General features: G+C 42.9%; 1 protein-coding gene across 1 annotated transcript in view; it reads right to left on the reverse strand.

The window, feature by feature from the left end:
• Positions 1-532: 532 nt before the first annotated feature.
• The window catches only part of LOC311228532 (somatomedin-B and thrombospondin type-1 domain-containing protein), a 46,531-nt gene continuing 30,432 nt past the window's right edge, over positions 533-16,631 (reverse strand). Inside the window, exons 2-5 of the mRNA XM_084314431.1 lie at positions 14,472-14,657; positions 12,594-12,684; positions 2,593-2,751; positions 533-669 (exon numbers count right to left, since the gene is read on the reverse strand). Coding sequence (XP_084170557.1) covers positions 564-669; positions 2,593-2,751; positions 12,594-12,684; positions 14,472-14,657 — 542 coding nt within the window. The 3' untranslated portion in view covers positions 533-563. The remainder of the gene's footprint in view (positions 670-2,592; positions 2,752-12,593; positions 12,685-14,471; positions 14,658-16,631) is intronic.

The raw sequence follows: 16,631 nt of genomic DNA on the forward strand, positions 1-16,631 counted from the left end.
TCCAAATACTGCATCCGAATAGGCCAGAATTTGTGGGACCTCCAATCCTCTGACGAATTAGAGATCCCTGTGGATTGGGGGTTTGGACTTGGTGCAGCCAGATACTGGGGATTACTGGCGGTTACACAAACTATAGTTATAGAGACACATATACAGTACACACAAACACTCAAAAGTAGAAAATGTATAAAGCAAAATAATATATTTATACATTACGCATAAACAAATGCAGTTGCATTCATGGAGGTAGATAGCAAAGAGGTAAAAAGGCATATAGACATTGTGCTTTGGAGAAAAAAAGGTATAGTGTGGCTGTAGAATAATAGGTTTAAATGCGAGTGTGTTTCTGTGTGCTTATTAATAAGATTGTATACAGTACAGTATATGAGGTGGAAAAGGAGAAGTGGCAGGACTCTTGTCGATCGCCTTGAGTCACCCCTCCAGTCATCTCGTAGTGGAGGGGTCTGGGTTGGCTGGCAGGGTTCCCATTGGCTGAGCAGGAGCAACCATGTCCCTGCATGGGGTGGTTGTGGGGGGGGTGCGTGGGGGTCTGTGGTGGCGGCTCAGACAAACAGCACAGAGTATGGGGGGCACCGGCATCCTTCGGAGGAAGACTCTCTGACCCAGGAACCATGACAACCAGGTACCGAAGCTGCTGTCCAGAATGTTCTAGAAATAAACACATCAGAAGACGCTGGTATGTAAACAACAGCCCCGATCTCACTTAAAATATGGAAATAAAGTACTAATCGACCACAGGAAAAAGGTACATGTATGTATGTTATAGCCATAAGTAATATATTGACATAATATGAACATGTACAATGTATACGTATTACAAATAAATACATATACATATTATGTAATTTAACGTTATCAGAAAACGTTTGAGCTTCCCTGCTAGGGGAAGAACCCTAGTGCTTTTACTTCAAGACTACCAAGACATACTTTTCTGATAGCCTCCCCCAAACCCTAACCTTAAAGGAAAACTCCAACATTTTGGGAAATTAGCTTATTTAACATCTTCCCTGGAGTTAGACAAGAAGATACATACCTTTTTTGTCTCTGTGCGTGCATTTAGCTTAGGGAACAGTCGCTCCGTTAGCATAGCTTAGCTTCATCACTGGAAGTGAGGCCGATCCGGAGCCTTACAGTGTATAGTTTGATTGATTGATTCAAAAGTTTATTAACAGATTGCAGAATACACTCCAAATACAACTCCAAGACGTTCATGTAAACATGTTGTGACCTGTGTATTCACCACGTGGAGAAATAAAAAATAATTTAATTAGACAATTACGTTTTATAAGCAAATATACTCAGAACAATTTTTTTGCCCAACCACTACTCTATGAGCGCAGCCAGTGATTTCAACGTGACGCCGTGTTTGTTGAAAATAGTAATCCAATGGCTGGTATTGTTATATACCGGACGCTCTGAGCTAACCGGAGCTAACACAGACCAGGATCGTAAAGCATATATAATGACTTCCTTTCTGGGGTTGTCAAAATAAAAGTGCGACGTTTATAGCAGCGGAAAACGTTTATTTTGTACATTATCTAACGTTAACACGAACCTAAACTAACTTTAGGTTAGTTGTAACGTTAGTTTAGGTTCGTGTTAACGTTAGATAATGTACAAAATAAACGTTTTCCGCTGCTATAAACGTCGCACTTTTATTTTGACAACCCCAGAAAGGAAGTCATTATATATGCTTTACGATCCTGGTCTGTGTTAGCTCCGGTTAGCTCAGAGCGTCCGGTATATAACAATACCAGCCATTGGATTACTGTTTTCTAAATTGGGGAGGCTTTTAATCGTCAAGGTAAGAGGATTTCAAGTCATGGTATCCATAAACTTCAATCAGTTCGGATCTTTTGAATGAATGAGAATGTAAACAAACACGGCGTCACGTTGAAATCACTGGCTGCGCTCATAGAGTAGTGGTTGGGCAAAAAAATTGTTCAGAGTATATTTGCTTATAAAACGTAATTGTCTAATTCAATTATTTTTTATTTCTCCACGTGGTAAATACACAGGTCACAACATGTTTACATGAACGTTTTGGAGTTGTATTTGGAGTGTATTCTGCAATCTGTTAATAAACTTTTCAATCAATCAATCAAACTATACACTGTAAGGCTCTGGATCGGCCTCACTTCCAGTGATGAAGCTAAGCTATGCTAACGGAGCGACTGTTCCCAAAGCTAAATGCACGCACAGAGACAAAAAAGGTATGTATCTTCTTGTCTAACTCCAGGGAAGATGTTAAATAAGCTAATTTCCCAAAATGTTGGAGTTTTCCTTTAACCACACTGTTACCTTAAACTAACCATAACGGTCCAATCATAGCAGATGTGCTGTTAAAGTTGTGAACTTACCCTTTGTGAGGTATGTAATAGATACTAAATTAATTAGGTATATTTCTGGTGTGTGTGTGTGTGTGTGTGTGTGTGTGTGTGTGTGTGTGTGTGTGTGTGTGTGTGTGTGTGTGTGTGTGTGTGTGTGTGTGTGTGTGTGTGTGTGTGTGTGTGTGTGTGTGTGTGTGTGTGTGTGTGTGTGTGTGTGTGTGTGTGTGTGTGTGTGACTCACCTGGTGCTCTCGAGCCCATCCCCACCACAGCGGTCTGTCTTTGACATGGCGTCACTCTGGCACTCTGCACAGACGAGCCTCTCTCTGACCAACTGGGCGCTCCATAGCTTGAGTTTACACGCTGCACTGGCCTGCTTTATCCGCAGGTACACACAATAACTGCAGACAGAGAGAGAGAAGGAATACAGGTCATTCAATGGCTTGTGTTTGCAGTTGATAAAGCCTTATTACAACTCGTAATCTCTGCGAGACACTGGGATGACCGTCACACTCTCTCTTTGTTACTTGTTGTAAAGCCAAAACATACGGCTGGTCTTTTAGATTACCACCAGAAACCCAGACACCATCCTGTCTGTCTGAATCTGAACCAAACATACTGCTGACACCCACAAAATACACTGTACTCGCGACACAGTGCTTGGATCGGGTCTAGGACTGTTATCTCCCTTTCAGATATGCCAATACAAACATCAGCGAAAGAAACGTACCCAGAATGCTAGCCGAGTTTTAATACATTCTAAAGATGAAATGTATCCCTCATTTTCTGTTCCCAAGAAGCAATAAGAAAATCCAACAGGGCTTGATTGATAAAAGCCAATGAAAACCCAACAATCACGTCAAATTATGTTAAACTGGTGCACCGCAAATTATTTCCAAAACATTTCCAAAACAAAACTGTCCAAGTAATTTGATCTTGTATTAAGTCTTATAATCTTATTTTCTTAAAACAAGTTAAACTAAATCTTCCAATTGGGGTCAAATAATTGCACTTGTTCCAATACAAATTAGCTTGTTTCAAGGATTTTCTCAAAACACGCAAGACTATCTTGGAACAGCAGGGGTGACCTGCTTTATTTCAACAAGAAACCGTTTGAAGCAGGTTAAGTTAAACTGGATCAAGTGAAATTGAAAAATCTGTTGTCTACTGTTTGTACTTGAATCAAGAGTCAACCAGAGAATGTTGTCCATTGTTATTTCTTCTTTTTGGTGGTGGGGGCTTCCCCTTTTTTGTGTGTAAATCACAGACTGAGCCTATAAAAAGGAGATTTTTTTTGTTTTGTTTTTGATTATACCCAGGAAAAAAGGGTGAAAGGTTGTTGCATTTGAAGGTGTTCCAGCAGGGTTATGGCCACCTACGGTATTCTAATGTAATCCTGGTACAATTGAAAGCAATAATACGCAAGTTCACTGTGTTCTATGGCAATTACTTTGAACTTGAGCACAATTTGTTTGGTCTCTGATTCACTCAGTTGTGACTAAGCACCCTTCCCAATGGGTTTGTCACAGGGAATACTGTACAAACGTCTCGCTCACTTAAAGGGGCAGTTCACCCAAAATAAAAATAAAAACCCATTTTCTCCTTTACCATCCAGATCGTTTCGGTGTGATTCGCCTAATTTTGGACAATATCTGCTGTCACTCTAATACAATGGAGCTCAATGGCACTCAGCTTGTGGTGCTCAAAGCACCAACAAACTACATTTGAAAAACTCAAAAGCATTGTCTTTGTCCATAAAGCATGACCCAGTTACTCAAGATAATCCACAGAACTTGTTGTGAGCAGTTTCATGTAGGAACTATTTTCTACCGAACTACACCCTCCATAATAATGAATAGGGGTGTAATAAGAATGTGATATGATCTCAAAAACTAGATTGAAATGGTGAGTGTAAACAAGGGCTATAAGGCAGGCAGACAGACAGGCAGACACGCGCGTGCACACACACACACACACACACACACACACACACACACACACACACACACACACACACACACACACACACACACACACACACACACACACACACACACACACACACACACACACACACACACACACACACACGTATATATAGTATACACAAACAATTATGGAGCTGAATTTACTGGGGATTTCCTTAAAGTTTTTTTCTTTCTTCTACCCTTCATTAAGCCCGAGCTTGTTCATGCAGAACCACATATGTAGACAGAGAGAAGGGATTGAAAAGAGCGAGCGCGTGAGAGAGAGAGAGAGAGAGAGAGAGAGAGAGAGAGAGAGAGAGAGAGAGAGAGAGAGAGCAACTACAGACAAAATGCCTTAAGCAGCTCAATTCTGTGTTAAACCTCTGCAGTACAATAAGAACCTCAGATGCTAAATCTACAATAGCACATGTTCCAGTCTTAATTCAAACACTTCACATTGTACTACAATATATGGACCTGTTGTGAAAAAAGAGGGAGAGAGAGCTGAGAGAGAAATCACCATTTCTCATCCGTCAAACCCTTGGAATTACTTCTGGATTCACAATTCACAATTTCCCAGAGAGGACTACAACCTCTTGACAGCACCATAATAATGTTATGGTCAAGCGGTCTAAGCGCTCGTCACTAACGCGTGAGACACCAGTATCGAATCCGGCTGTCAGCGTTGCCTCCGGCTTGGGCCGGCCGTCATACTGACTCAATTGGCAGAGTCAGCTGGAGGGGAGTCGATGGGTGGTAATCTGGTCGTGAACAGCGACTCCTACAGGTCGGTCAGGGCACCTGCACAGTAGTGTAGTGTGAGCCTCCCACACGTTACACCTCGCCAATGAGAGTCCGCGCTGGCAGGTGAAAAGAAGTGGCTGGCTGACTCCGCATGTATCGGAGGGGACATACGATAGATTCTTCAACCCTCCCTACGACCGACCAGTGGGGGGCACATGCGAGCAACGATCAAGACAGGGGAGGGGGGAATTGGCACGACTAAATTGGGATGGGAGAAAAAAACAGAAAAATAAGGAGAAAAAGTGGATCAAAAAAATAATAATGTTATGGTCTCAGTTCAGATATTAAGGCCGTCGCAGAGCCTCCTCCCCTTCCCCTGGGGCACCCTCCATGACACACCCCTAGGAACGTATCAAGTGCGCCAGATGTTTGTGTGAAATCAGGCTAACACCGTGTCATCCACGGTTAGCGGTTGACATTTATGAGTAATGCGCTCCCAGTCCTCCGACAAGTTTGCTGACGACACAGTAGTGGTGGGCCTGATCTCTGCCAACGACGAGAGGGCCTACCTGGAAGAGGTAAAGAATCTGTTGCAGTGGTGTCAGGAGAACTGCCTCTCCCTGAACGTCAGCAAAACAAAAGAGATGATTGTGGACTTCAGGAGGGGACTACAGCCCCCTCAGCATCGACGGGGCACCGGTTGAGAGTGAACAGTTTCAAGTACCTCGGAGCCCACATATCCGAGGACTTGACATGGACCACACACATTGACAGTGTTGTGAAGAAGGCACGGCAACGCCTCTACTTCCTCAGGCACCTAAGGAAGTTACAAGTCAGTCAGAAGATCCTTAAGAACTTCTACTCATGCACAATAGAGAGCATCCTGACTGGCAATATCACCTCCTGGTTTGGGAACAGCACCGCACAAGACCGTAGCAGACTACAGAGAGTGGCCCGTTCAGCCGAACGCACGATTGGAGGGGGGCTTCCCACTCTCCAAGACATTTACAACAAGCGGTGCATGGGTAAGGCTAAGAGAATAATCAAAGACTCCAGCCACCCAAACAACTGCCTCTTTGAACTGCTGCGGTCAGGCAAGCGATACCGGAGTCTCATGGCAAGCACAGAGAGACTAAGAAGAAGCTTCTATCTTCAGGCCATCAGAATGCTAAATGACAATAACACTATGTAACAACCATCAAATGCACTCACAGCACACACATCCACACGCACACAATCACTTTAAACAAACAACTCACTGCAGCACCCACTTTACCCACTTTAGAACACCTAAACACACTTTATATTTATCTGTAAAGTATTTGCACTACAACCCATACCTCATTACACCTTACTGTAAATTGTACCTAAATTGTACCTCATCCCATTTCTGCATTGTACTGTATAGTATATAGTATATTGTATTGTAACTCAGTTACTTTTCTACTCTGCATTGTACATTGTATATATGTATATATTGAACACTTTTGTCTACGTACTTGACTTCTATTTTATACTTACTATACTTATTTTATACTTATCTATTTTTATCTAGCACAATCTCTGGAGCAAAACAGAAAGAAGAATTTTATATAAAAGTATTCTGTACTTCTGTATGACAACTAATAAAGAAACTTGAAACTTGAAACAAGTTGTGCCTCAGTCAAAACAAAGGTATTCGGTGTCAACTTCAATCTGGGTAAAAGGCTCTGGGGATTTGAGGAGACAGGACTTGATTTGGTTCCCTAGCGTCTGATTGTTCCAGCGCGGAGTCCGTCCGCAATCAGCTTAGATCAAAAGATGACGTCGATAGAGAGATGGTTTACATGGATTACTGCTGCCATATCAACCAGAGGTCAGCTCATCATTCAAATATTCCATGGCAGCGGTTCATCTTTCATAGTCAAAGCAATTTCGGGCCTTGGTTTGTGTGGTAAGACAGCCTTGGTCTCACCTATCTAATCTGTTTGGAACCCATGGAGCGATGGCATTAATATGTCTTTTTGAAACAGTCAAAATTGAAAAGAAAACAAATGTATAGCCTTCCAACTAAGGAATTTGAAGAGCATTCCATTTCTATCTATCAGAAGTGTTAAAACACAGTGTTAGGGTTGGTAGATACAGGCACCAACTGCTAAATAGCCACAGCCTCATGGAATCCTTGTGTTGTGTTAATTACAGCTCAATTAAATGATAAGCTAGCAGTCCCTATAAGACAAGGTATTGCTATTTTTTCATCGACATCATTTCATGGAGCTGTAATAACACAACACAAAGAGTCAATGTCCCGATGACCTCACTCGTGGCCATATTCAAACTCATTTACTCTGAATTGACTCTCAAATAAACTAAATGAATGTCGCCTACCACCGCAGAGACTCTGGGATCGAATCCAGCTGTCAGCAGTACCTCCGGCTTGGTTAGGGATGGGTACCAAATTCTGTACTTTTGAGGTACCGAACCGAAACACGTCGGTACTACCGAGTATCGATTCAAGTGAGATACCAAAAAAAATTTAAATTATCCTTTTTTTCTTTTCTTTTTTACCTTTTTTCTTTTCATGTCAACGTTCACACGCACAATATATGCTTACCTAGGATTTGACTTGATTCAACAACAAAGCAGTCGGAGCAATGGCAAGCCGAAAACGGTCGAAATTGTAGTTATTTGAAGTTTGGATTTTTTTTCACACGACTGAGGTAGGTAAATTAGATTTCTTAAGACTAAAGTACAGAAAAAAGGTACCGTTGGGTACCGGTATCGATTTACAGGTACCGGTACCGTATCGGTTCAAATGTGAAAGGTACCCATCCCTAGGCTTGGTCAGTACTGTCTATCTGTATGTCGTGTATGTCATATATGTTATGATGAATTGAAAATGGGGGACCCTGATGTAAACAAGACGAAAGTCTTTCCAGTAAAGGGGTGATAGCATGCGGGTTAAGTGATCATTATATGATTTTCTGTACCCGCAAAAAGCTAAAACAGAAGGCCGGCTGTCACAAAACAGTCACATCTAGAGACCTCAAAACTTACTCTAGAGAGGCCTTTAACCTAGAACTGGGGAGCTTGGACTGGTCAGATGAGCTCAGTGGTACACAGGTTGAAGAAACATGGCTTGGATTCAAAACCAAATTCACAGCAATACTCAACAACATGGCACCGATAAGAACCACCAGGGTTAAAAATCGCGCTGAGGCATGGATGCACACTGAAATACTGGCCGCTATGAAAACCAGAGACAAAAAATGCTCTGAACTTCATAAAAGTCAGACAAAGCTTTCCAAAAGCTCAAACAGTGAACTCCAAGCCCACGTGGTTGAACTAAAAATCCAAAGAAACAGACTAAGAAATGACGTAAACACCATGATCAGAACCGCAAAAAGAAATTTCAGCAACGACAAAACTGAGGAAAACAAAAACAAACCCCGCGAACTTTGGAAATTACTCAATAATCAACTAGGCTGCAGTAAAAAACTTAAAACCAGATTCTCAAACATAAACATAAAGACGGACAACACGCTCATCACAGACAAGCTGGATGTAGCCAATTACTTAAACATCTTCTTCACAAACATAGCCACAACACTGGTAAACAAACTACCCTCCCACTCAGGGCATTATGGGGTAGAACACATAGTAGCATACTACAAAAACCTAGGGGTCCACAAAGACGACTTCAAACTTGAAATGGTAACAACCGATGAGGTACTCAAAAAATTGAGCGCCCTCCAACCTAACAAGGCCACTGGCCATGACAACATCCCCTCCAAATTCCTCAGAGACGCAGCAGCCGCCATCACCCCAGTCATCACACACATAATAAACCTCTCTATAAGACAGGGGCACGTCCCCAAGGACTTCAAAATTGCGAGAGTGACCCCTCTACACAAAAAGGGCAGCAAATTAGACCCAGGCAACTACCGCCCTGTTTCTATTCTTACCTCCATCTCGAAAGTCATGGAGAAAATAGTCTACGAACAGGTCGAAAAGTACCTGGCGGAAAAAAACCTAATCTACGAATTCCAATCTGGCTTCAGAACGTCCCACTCCACTGACACATGCCTCCTCTATTTGAACGACCACATCAAACAAGAGGTGGACGCTGGCAAATACTGCGGCATGGTCATGCTGGACCTACAAAAGGCCTTCGACACTGTCAATCACTCCATTCTAATGGACAAGCTAAAAGCAATTGGTTTTGATAGCCTATCAGTGAGCTGGATGCAATCCTACCTGGAGGGGAGAGAACAGATGGTAGAGGTAAACGGTACTCTATCCCCCCCCCTCACAGTGAGCTGTGGTGTTCCACAAGGAAGCATACTAGGACCGCTACTCTTCCTAATTTATGCAAATGACATGTCGTCAGCCTGTGACTGCAACTTGTTCCTGTTTGCGGACGACTCAGCCCTGCTGGTCTCTGACAAGAACAAATTGCAGGTTGAAAAAACCCTCAGCACGGAACTAGGCAAAATCTGCATATGGCTCGCTGATAACAAACTATCATTACACATGGGCAAAACAGAGTCCATTCTCTTCGGTTCAAATAACAAACTCAGCAAGACCGACGGATTCTCAGTTACAGTGGGTGACAATATTGTCACAAGGAAAGACGAAATTACCTACCTGGGTTCCATCCTAGAGGCAAATCTTTCCTGTGACAAAATGGCATCCAATGTAATAAAAAAAGTCAACCAACGAACTAGATTCTTGTACCGGATCTCCTCTCTGGTAAACAAGAATACCCTGAAGACTCTGGCAGGAGCACTCATTCAAGGGTACTATGACTATGCGTGCACCTCATGGTACCAAAGCACCTCAAAGGCGCTTAAAACAAAATTACAAACATCACAAAACAAACTGGTCAGACTACTACTTGACCTGAACCCCAGAACCCACCTCACCCCTGCCCACTTTGCCAACCTAGGATGGCTTAGAGTAGACGACAGAGTACAGCAACTTGCAATGGGCCTGGTCTACAAGATACACTATACGACCGGGGTGCCCATGTACATGTCAAAATACTTCCCAAAGGTCAGTGAATACCACAACCACTACACCAGAGGAAGCTCAACAAATCATGTTAAACCCAGATTCGGCTCAAACAAGGGACTAAACACGTTTCGCAATTATGCCACAACAATGTGGAACGCCCTACCCAAAGCTGTAAAGGAATGTGAATCCCTGCCCACATTCAAAACCGCCCTTAAAGAGCACCTACGGGAGGCTGCAATTCGAAACTGGCCACCATAAATGCCCAAAACCCCCACCACCTCCTAATAGACAGTCTCCTCCCCACCGCATGTATATATTCCCTCCCCGCCGTATGTATATTTCCCTCCCACCCACCCACCCCCTCCTAATGTACAGTCCCCTCCCCATCATATGTATATACTCTGTCAGGATCTAGGGGTAACAGTACTGTATATTTGAATACCGCCTATGTCACAAATGTATCAGTACTAAATACCTATATGTCCCTATGCCATAAATGTCATGTATGTTGTGTATGTCATAAATGTCTATATGAATTGAAAATGGGGGACCCTGATGGAAACAAGACAAACGTCTTTCTCAGGTCTGCATCCCCTTAACAATTGTATGTATTGAGCCGTACTGTATTGTACCCATTCTGCAATCTGTTAAATAAAGTTTTCATTCATTCATTCATTCATTTCTCTGGTCTGCATCCCCTTAACAATTGTATGTATTGAGCTGTACTGTACTGTACCCATTCTGCAATCTGTTAATAAACTTTTCAATCAATCAATCAATCAATCAATCAATCAATCAATCAATCAATCAATCAGTCATCCCTACTAACACAATGGACCTATCTCAAACCCTGCCCTCTTTTCTTGATCCTCCAATCACAGCTGTCGCTTACCTCGGACTTCCTCGTACAAACAAAGTTAAGGTAAGCGACAGCTGTGATTGGAGGATCAAGAAAAGGGGCAGGGTTTGAGATAGGTCTATTGGCAGTGTTGGCGGGTGGGAAGCCGGTGGGGTATGTGTCCTGGTCGTTGTAAACTGTGACTCCTACAGTACTGGTCGGTCGGGTGCCTGTTCAGCAGGGAGGGGATCTGGGGGAAATAGTGTGAACCTCCGCATGCGTTACGTTCACCCAGTGAAACTCCTCGCTGTCAGGTGAAATGAAGCGGCTGGTGACTCCACATGTATCGGAGGAGGCATGTGGTAGTTCTACACCCTCCCCAGGCCGACCAGGCACGTGCACACATAGGGGTGAAGGGGTGCCCGGGCACCTGCCTTTTTCATTTTTCATTAGAAAGTGCCCTTTTTATGCCACCCTCTTTTTTTTTTTTTACTGTTGCACATATAGATATACTGCCCTGCCCTTCCAAATGAAAGATGTCACGATAGAATCTAAATATTAGGTAAAGAAAGAGAGAGAAATGCCACCCCTCTCCTGGAACTTGGAAGGACCTATTATTTACGCATAGCACGTGGGTGGGTGATGATGAGATGATGTAAACCGCGTGCCGGGCCAGCAGTGCACTGAACACGAAATTGATATCCAGCTGTTGTTGAGCTCACACTCGAGTCGAGACCTCTTTTTTTACAGTTACTATTTCTCTCTCTCTCTCTCTCTCTCTCCCCCTCCCTCTCTCTCTCTCTCTCTCTCTCTCTCTCTCTCTCTCTCTCTTGCTCTCTCAACACAGCGTGTTAATTTCGGCATGCCGCCCGCAGCTGTTGGTCTGGAGCGCATATTGTGTTATTAAAGGGACACTATGTAGTTTTGGTGACATCTATCGGTGAAACTGAATGTACCATAGACTTGTATTAACCCCAAAAATCGGGCTTGCGCGCTGTGCGCGCTCGCATTGCATTTAATAATTGATGCCCTTTTCTCCTTTTGGGCACCTGCCTTTCTAAAGTCCTGTGCACGTCCCTGAGGCCGACAGTGGGGCAATGCATGCAATGACCAGAAAGGGAATTGGCATAACGACTAAATTGGGATGGGTGAAAAATACACAAAAGCACCCCAAAAAATTGAATATATAATTTTTTTTACAAAAAAATAAATGAATGTGTTCAAAACCGTTTTTGGATGTGTGTGAGATCATGTGCAAAATAAATCAGCATTGTTTTTTGGAGAGATTGTACTGTACTGTTACAATTAATTAACCCCTAAGCACTCATTCTATCTGTAGCCTACTATAGAATCCTATGGGTTCTCATCTAATCCGACAATGCAGCACCTGGCCGCAGGTTGGTGTGTTGGTGTGGACGGGCCATTTGTGTGACATCATGCTGTGAGCTTTTTAATCCCCATCCCCCCCAACCCCTTGTCTTCCACGGTGATCGATCATCCACTGCAGCGCGGGGAGGGATTGCGTTATGGCAAAAGTTTACTCAACTTCAACCCCCTGTGGTAACAACTGCCGGAGCCCAACACAACCTGTTCAACAGCAGGGGAAACATGCGCTTTCCCCGCATTAGTCATGAATGAGACCTAAGTCCTAGAGAGAAGCAGCAAGCCAGCCGGGTCAAAGGTCACAATGTTGTCCTACCTGGGCTTCTCCTCCTTCATCAGCATGTGGGGTCGTCTCCAGGGGTCCTTGAAGTTCCTCTTAAAAGAATCAGGCAGGATCTTGGCCACTTCTGGGAAGAGGGGGGGGGGGGGGGGGGGGGGGGGGATTCAAAAGAGATATTTTAACCCTTTCACTACGACACTACCAAAGGATTAACCCTTTCACTGTGACAATACAGAAGGTTAACCCTTTCACTGCCACACGACAAAGGGTTAACCCTTTCACTGCCACACTACAGAAGGTATACCCCCTTTCACTACCACACTGCAGACGGTTAATGTGGTAGTGAAAGGGTCAACCTTCTGTAGTGTGGTGGTGAAAGGGTTAAACCCATTCGCTGAGTTCTTACGCAGGAGCATCCATACACAGGATATCTCAGAGAACAGAACATACAAGTGGGAAAACCCACATTTCATCACATCTGATCCTGTTCATATGAGATACAGTTAGGGTTGTTACTCAGCCTCTGGTGAAGCGCAGCAGGACCAGCTATTTTGTGGAAACCGTTGACCATTCTGGGAAGTTTATCTGCAGGTTTATTACCACTGGGAGATTCAGCTCTGTAACTTGGCAGATGGATTTGAAATAGTGCAGCTGAAGATAAGGCTTTAGAGCAGATGTGTCAGCCAGCATGACCTCAGAGAACACGGAAGTGCCAAACTGATATGGAATTGGACCCCATCATAGAGTTTGTACACGTGTGCAAAAATGTATAAATGTAGACGCGTTGAGTCAAGTTGAGGGTAGCAGTGGCCTAAAGTTTAGAGAAGCAGCTGGCTTGTGAATAAAAAGTTGCCAGTTAAAATCCCCTGACTGGCAGAGCAATCTGGGTGGTGGTAGTAAATGGGTAACACTGCCCTCTCTCAACAACCACTGTTTAAGTGTACTTGAGCAAGGCACTGCTCCAGTGGAATTGCTCGGTCGACAGTAGGTCAACAGTGTTGGACTGTGATTGTACCGGGCTGCCAGGTGTGAATGTGAAGCACTGATGAAAAAGAGCATAATATACCTAATTACCCAGACAAATACAAGTTAATGGTGCTATAGAGATAACATTTGTACAGTAATCTTTTTATTTTTATATATATATATATATATATATATATATATATATATATATATATATATATATATATATATATATATATATATATATATATATATATATATATATATATATATATATATATATATATATAATACATCCACAGAGCCTTTAGAAAGTTGCGGGATAAAGCTATTGCTTTTCCCCTAAAATAATGATTGTTTAATGAGTTGATCATCAAAAAAAAATGTAGCGGGTCCAAAATGAATGTTGTTGTTTACATGTTGCAGGAATGTAGCCCCTTCCGACTTCCCATTTGCCCACGTGGAATGCACCTGATTGGATAAATGACATCGTGCTCTAGTGTGACAGCTAGTGGCTGAATGTTATATATAGCACCTTTAATAATAATGTAAAAAAGTAGGGGTGGGGTGTCGGTCCTGGGGAGTCCGGCGGTCTAGGGGGGGGGGGGTCTGTTTGTCTAGTGTCTAATGTCTTCTGTGTTGTTTGTGAGGTCTTTATTATTTAAATTTGTTATTGCTATTTAAATTTTTACTTGTTACTTTTTACCTGTATTTATTTAAAATGTTATTTAGTATTATTAGCTAAGATTTAACACAGATTTATTATTTATATTTTGTATTTTGTTTTAGTTTTTTGTCGGGTTTTGGATCTGTTTGATATTTTTGTTGCCTTGTCAGTATTGTAATTATTATTGTCGTCAATGTTGCGTTTGTTTTTGAATTTTTTAAAATAAAATGTTGATAAAAAAAAAATAATAATAATATAAATAAAAAACAAAAATAACTCACCTTTAGCAGTGCTGCATATGGCGTTGTTTCCGAAGCAGCCTCGGCGTTGTTTGAGGTCGGGACAAGGTGTTCCTCCGTTTCTGGGTGGAACAGACACTTGGCGGCTCCTCTCTGTGCTGCCTACCCCGCATGGAGACGTACAGGGGGACCAGGGGCCCCACGATCCAACCACACAGTCAATGGCTGCTGGGGAGGGAGAGAGAGAGGGACTGAGATCAGCTGAGAGTTGGCTAAAACAAGGTTTCAGTCAAATGTTTGGTGCATTGCTAGGCAACAGCTAGGCTATGACTGTAACAGCTGGCCTCCTGTTCAGTTTCTTTTGGTTGTTTCTTATACCAAAACCTGGCCAAGATCAACAGTTCGATCAATAAACGAAACATCTGTCCTCCACCTCTCTGCCTACTAGTATTGGCTCCACATGTTTTTCAATTAACAACAGTCAAGTCAGGGGGACAGAACCTCTATGCTGTATCAACGCAACTGACCGGGAATCAGCTGTAGTCCATTCGCAAACACTAGTTATTATTCTCATGGCCAAAACACTTTTAAGGATGGTGAAGTGTGAAGCTTCAATATGCTCATTATATTTGTCTCCTGTCACTCTCTGATGTCACTCTCTGGTGTCACTCTCTGATGTCACTCTTTGATGTCACTCTCTGATGTCACTCTCCGATGTCACTCTCTGATGTCACTCTCTGATGTCACTCTCCGATGTCACTCTCCGATGTCACTCTCCGATGTCACTCTCTGATGTCACTATCCGATGTCACTCTCCGATGTCACTCTCTGATGTCACTCTCTGATGTCACTCTCTGATGTCACTATCCGATGTCACTCGCTGATATCACTCTCTGATGTCACTCTCCGATGTCACTCTCTGATGTCACTCTCTGATATCACTCTCTGATGTCACTCTCCGATGTCACTCTCTGATGTCACTCTCCGATGTCACTCTCTGATGTCACTCTCCGAAGTCGCACAATATTGGTAAGATGAAGTAAATTGGTGGGCGGTAATGAACTTCAACTCAAAGAGATTTAAAAAGGCAGTTCACCCAAAACAAATTAAATAAAAAAAAATAAAGATATATATATGTTCCCCCTTACCCAGAGTGCTATCTATCCATCCAGATTGTTACGATGTGATTAGCTTCGTTTTGGAGATATCTGCCTTCACTCCAATACAATGGAGCTGAATGGCACTTGGCTTGTGGTGCTCAAAGGTCCAAAAAACGTCATTTGAAAGCCTCAAGAGCAATTACTTTTGAGTTTTTCGACAGCAGATATCTCCAAAACGAAGCGAATCACATTGAAACAATGTCGATGGATAGATATTACTCCAGGTAAGGGGGAACATATGTTGTTGTTGTTTTATTTTAGGTGAACTGCCCCTTTAAGGGTAGATGAGGTACGACAGAGAGGGGGGGGGGGGGGGGGACATCTGTACGAACATGGAATGACCCTGCTTTCCAGCTGTGTTGCCATGACCAACAGTCTAATAGTGGGACATTCCACATTACGGTTTGATCTGCATCGCAGTGAGTTGTAAACCCTCCCATAATCTGCACATCATCAATCTGGCAATTACCCTGAATGTCAAGGGACAGAACTGCATGGCGCTGTGCCAGTCAATGCATTGAGAACACACAGCTTAACACATACTGTATATCAGTGTTGTAGAACTGATTTGGACAGATTTTCAGGACTCGTGACTCGACTTGGACTTGAGCACTGATGACTTGGACTCGAGCATTGATTGCATTTGGACTCGGAAGGTGCAGACGAGGACTCGGACTTAATTGATAAATATAGTTTTAATTATTTTGTAATAGGCCCTAATCATTTAGCATAAGATATTGATGGCTATATTAATACTGTAACATTATTTAGACTGCTCTAAATAGTGTGTGTGTGTGTGTGTGTGTGTGTGTGTGTGTGTGTGTGTGTGTGTGTGTGTGTGTGCGTGTGTGTGTGTGTGTGTGTGTGTGTGTGTGTGTGTGTGTGTGTGTGTGTGTGTGTGTGTGTGTGTGTGTGCGCGCGCGAGTGTATTTGTTTGGCTATTGTGTCACAAAGTAAATAAACTCCCTTTGAAATGGTGACCGCTGTGTTATTTATGTTTGATGTAGACCTTTTTGTACATCAGCTCTTTGACTGCCAGAGT

This window comes from Notolepis coatsorum (assembly GCF_963971535.1).
Source record: "Notolepis coatsorum genome assembly, chromosome: 1".
Classification (NCBI taxonomy): Eukaryota; Metazoa; Chordata; class Actinopteri; order Aulopiformes; family Paralepididae; genus Notolepis; species Notolepis coatsorum.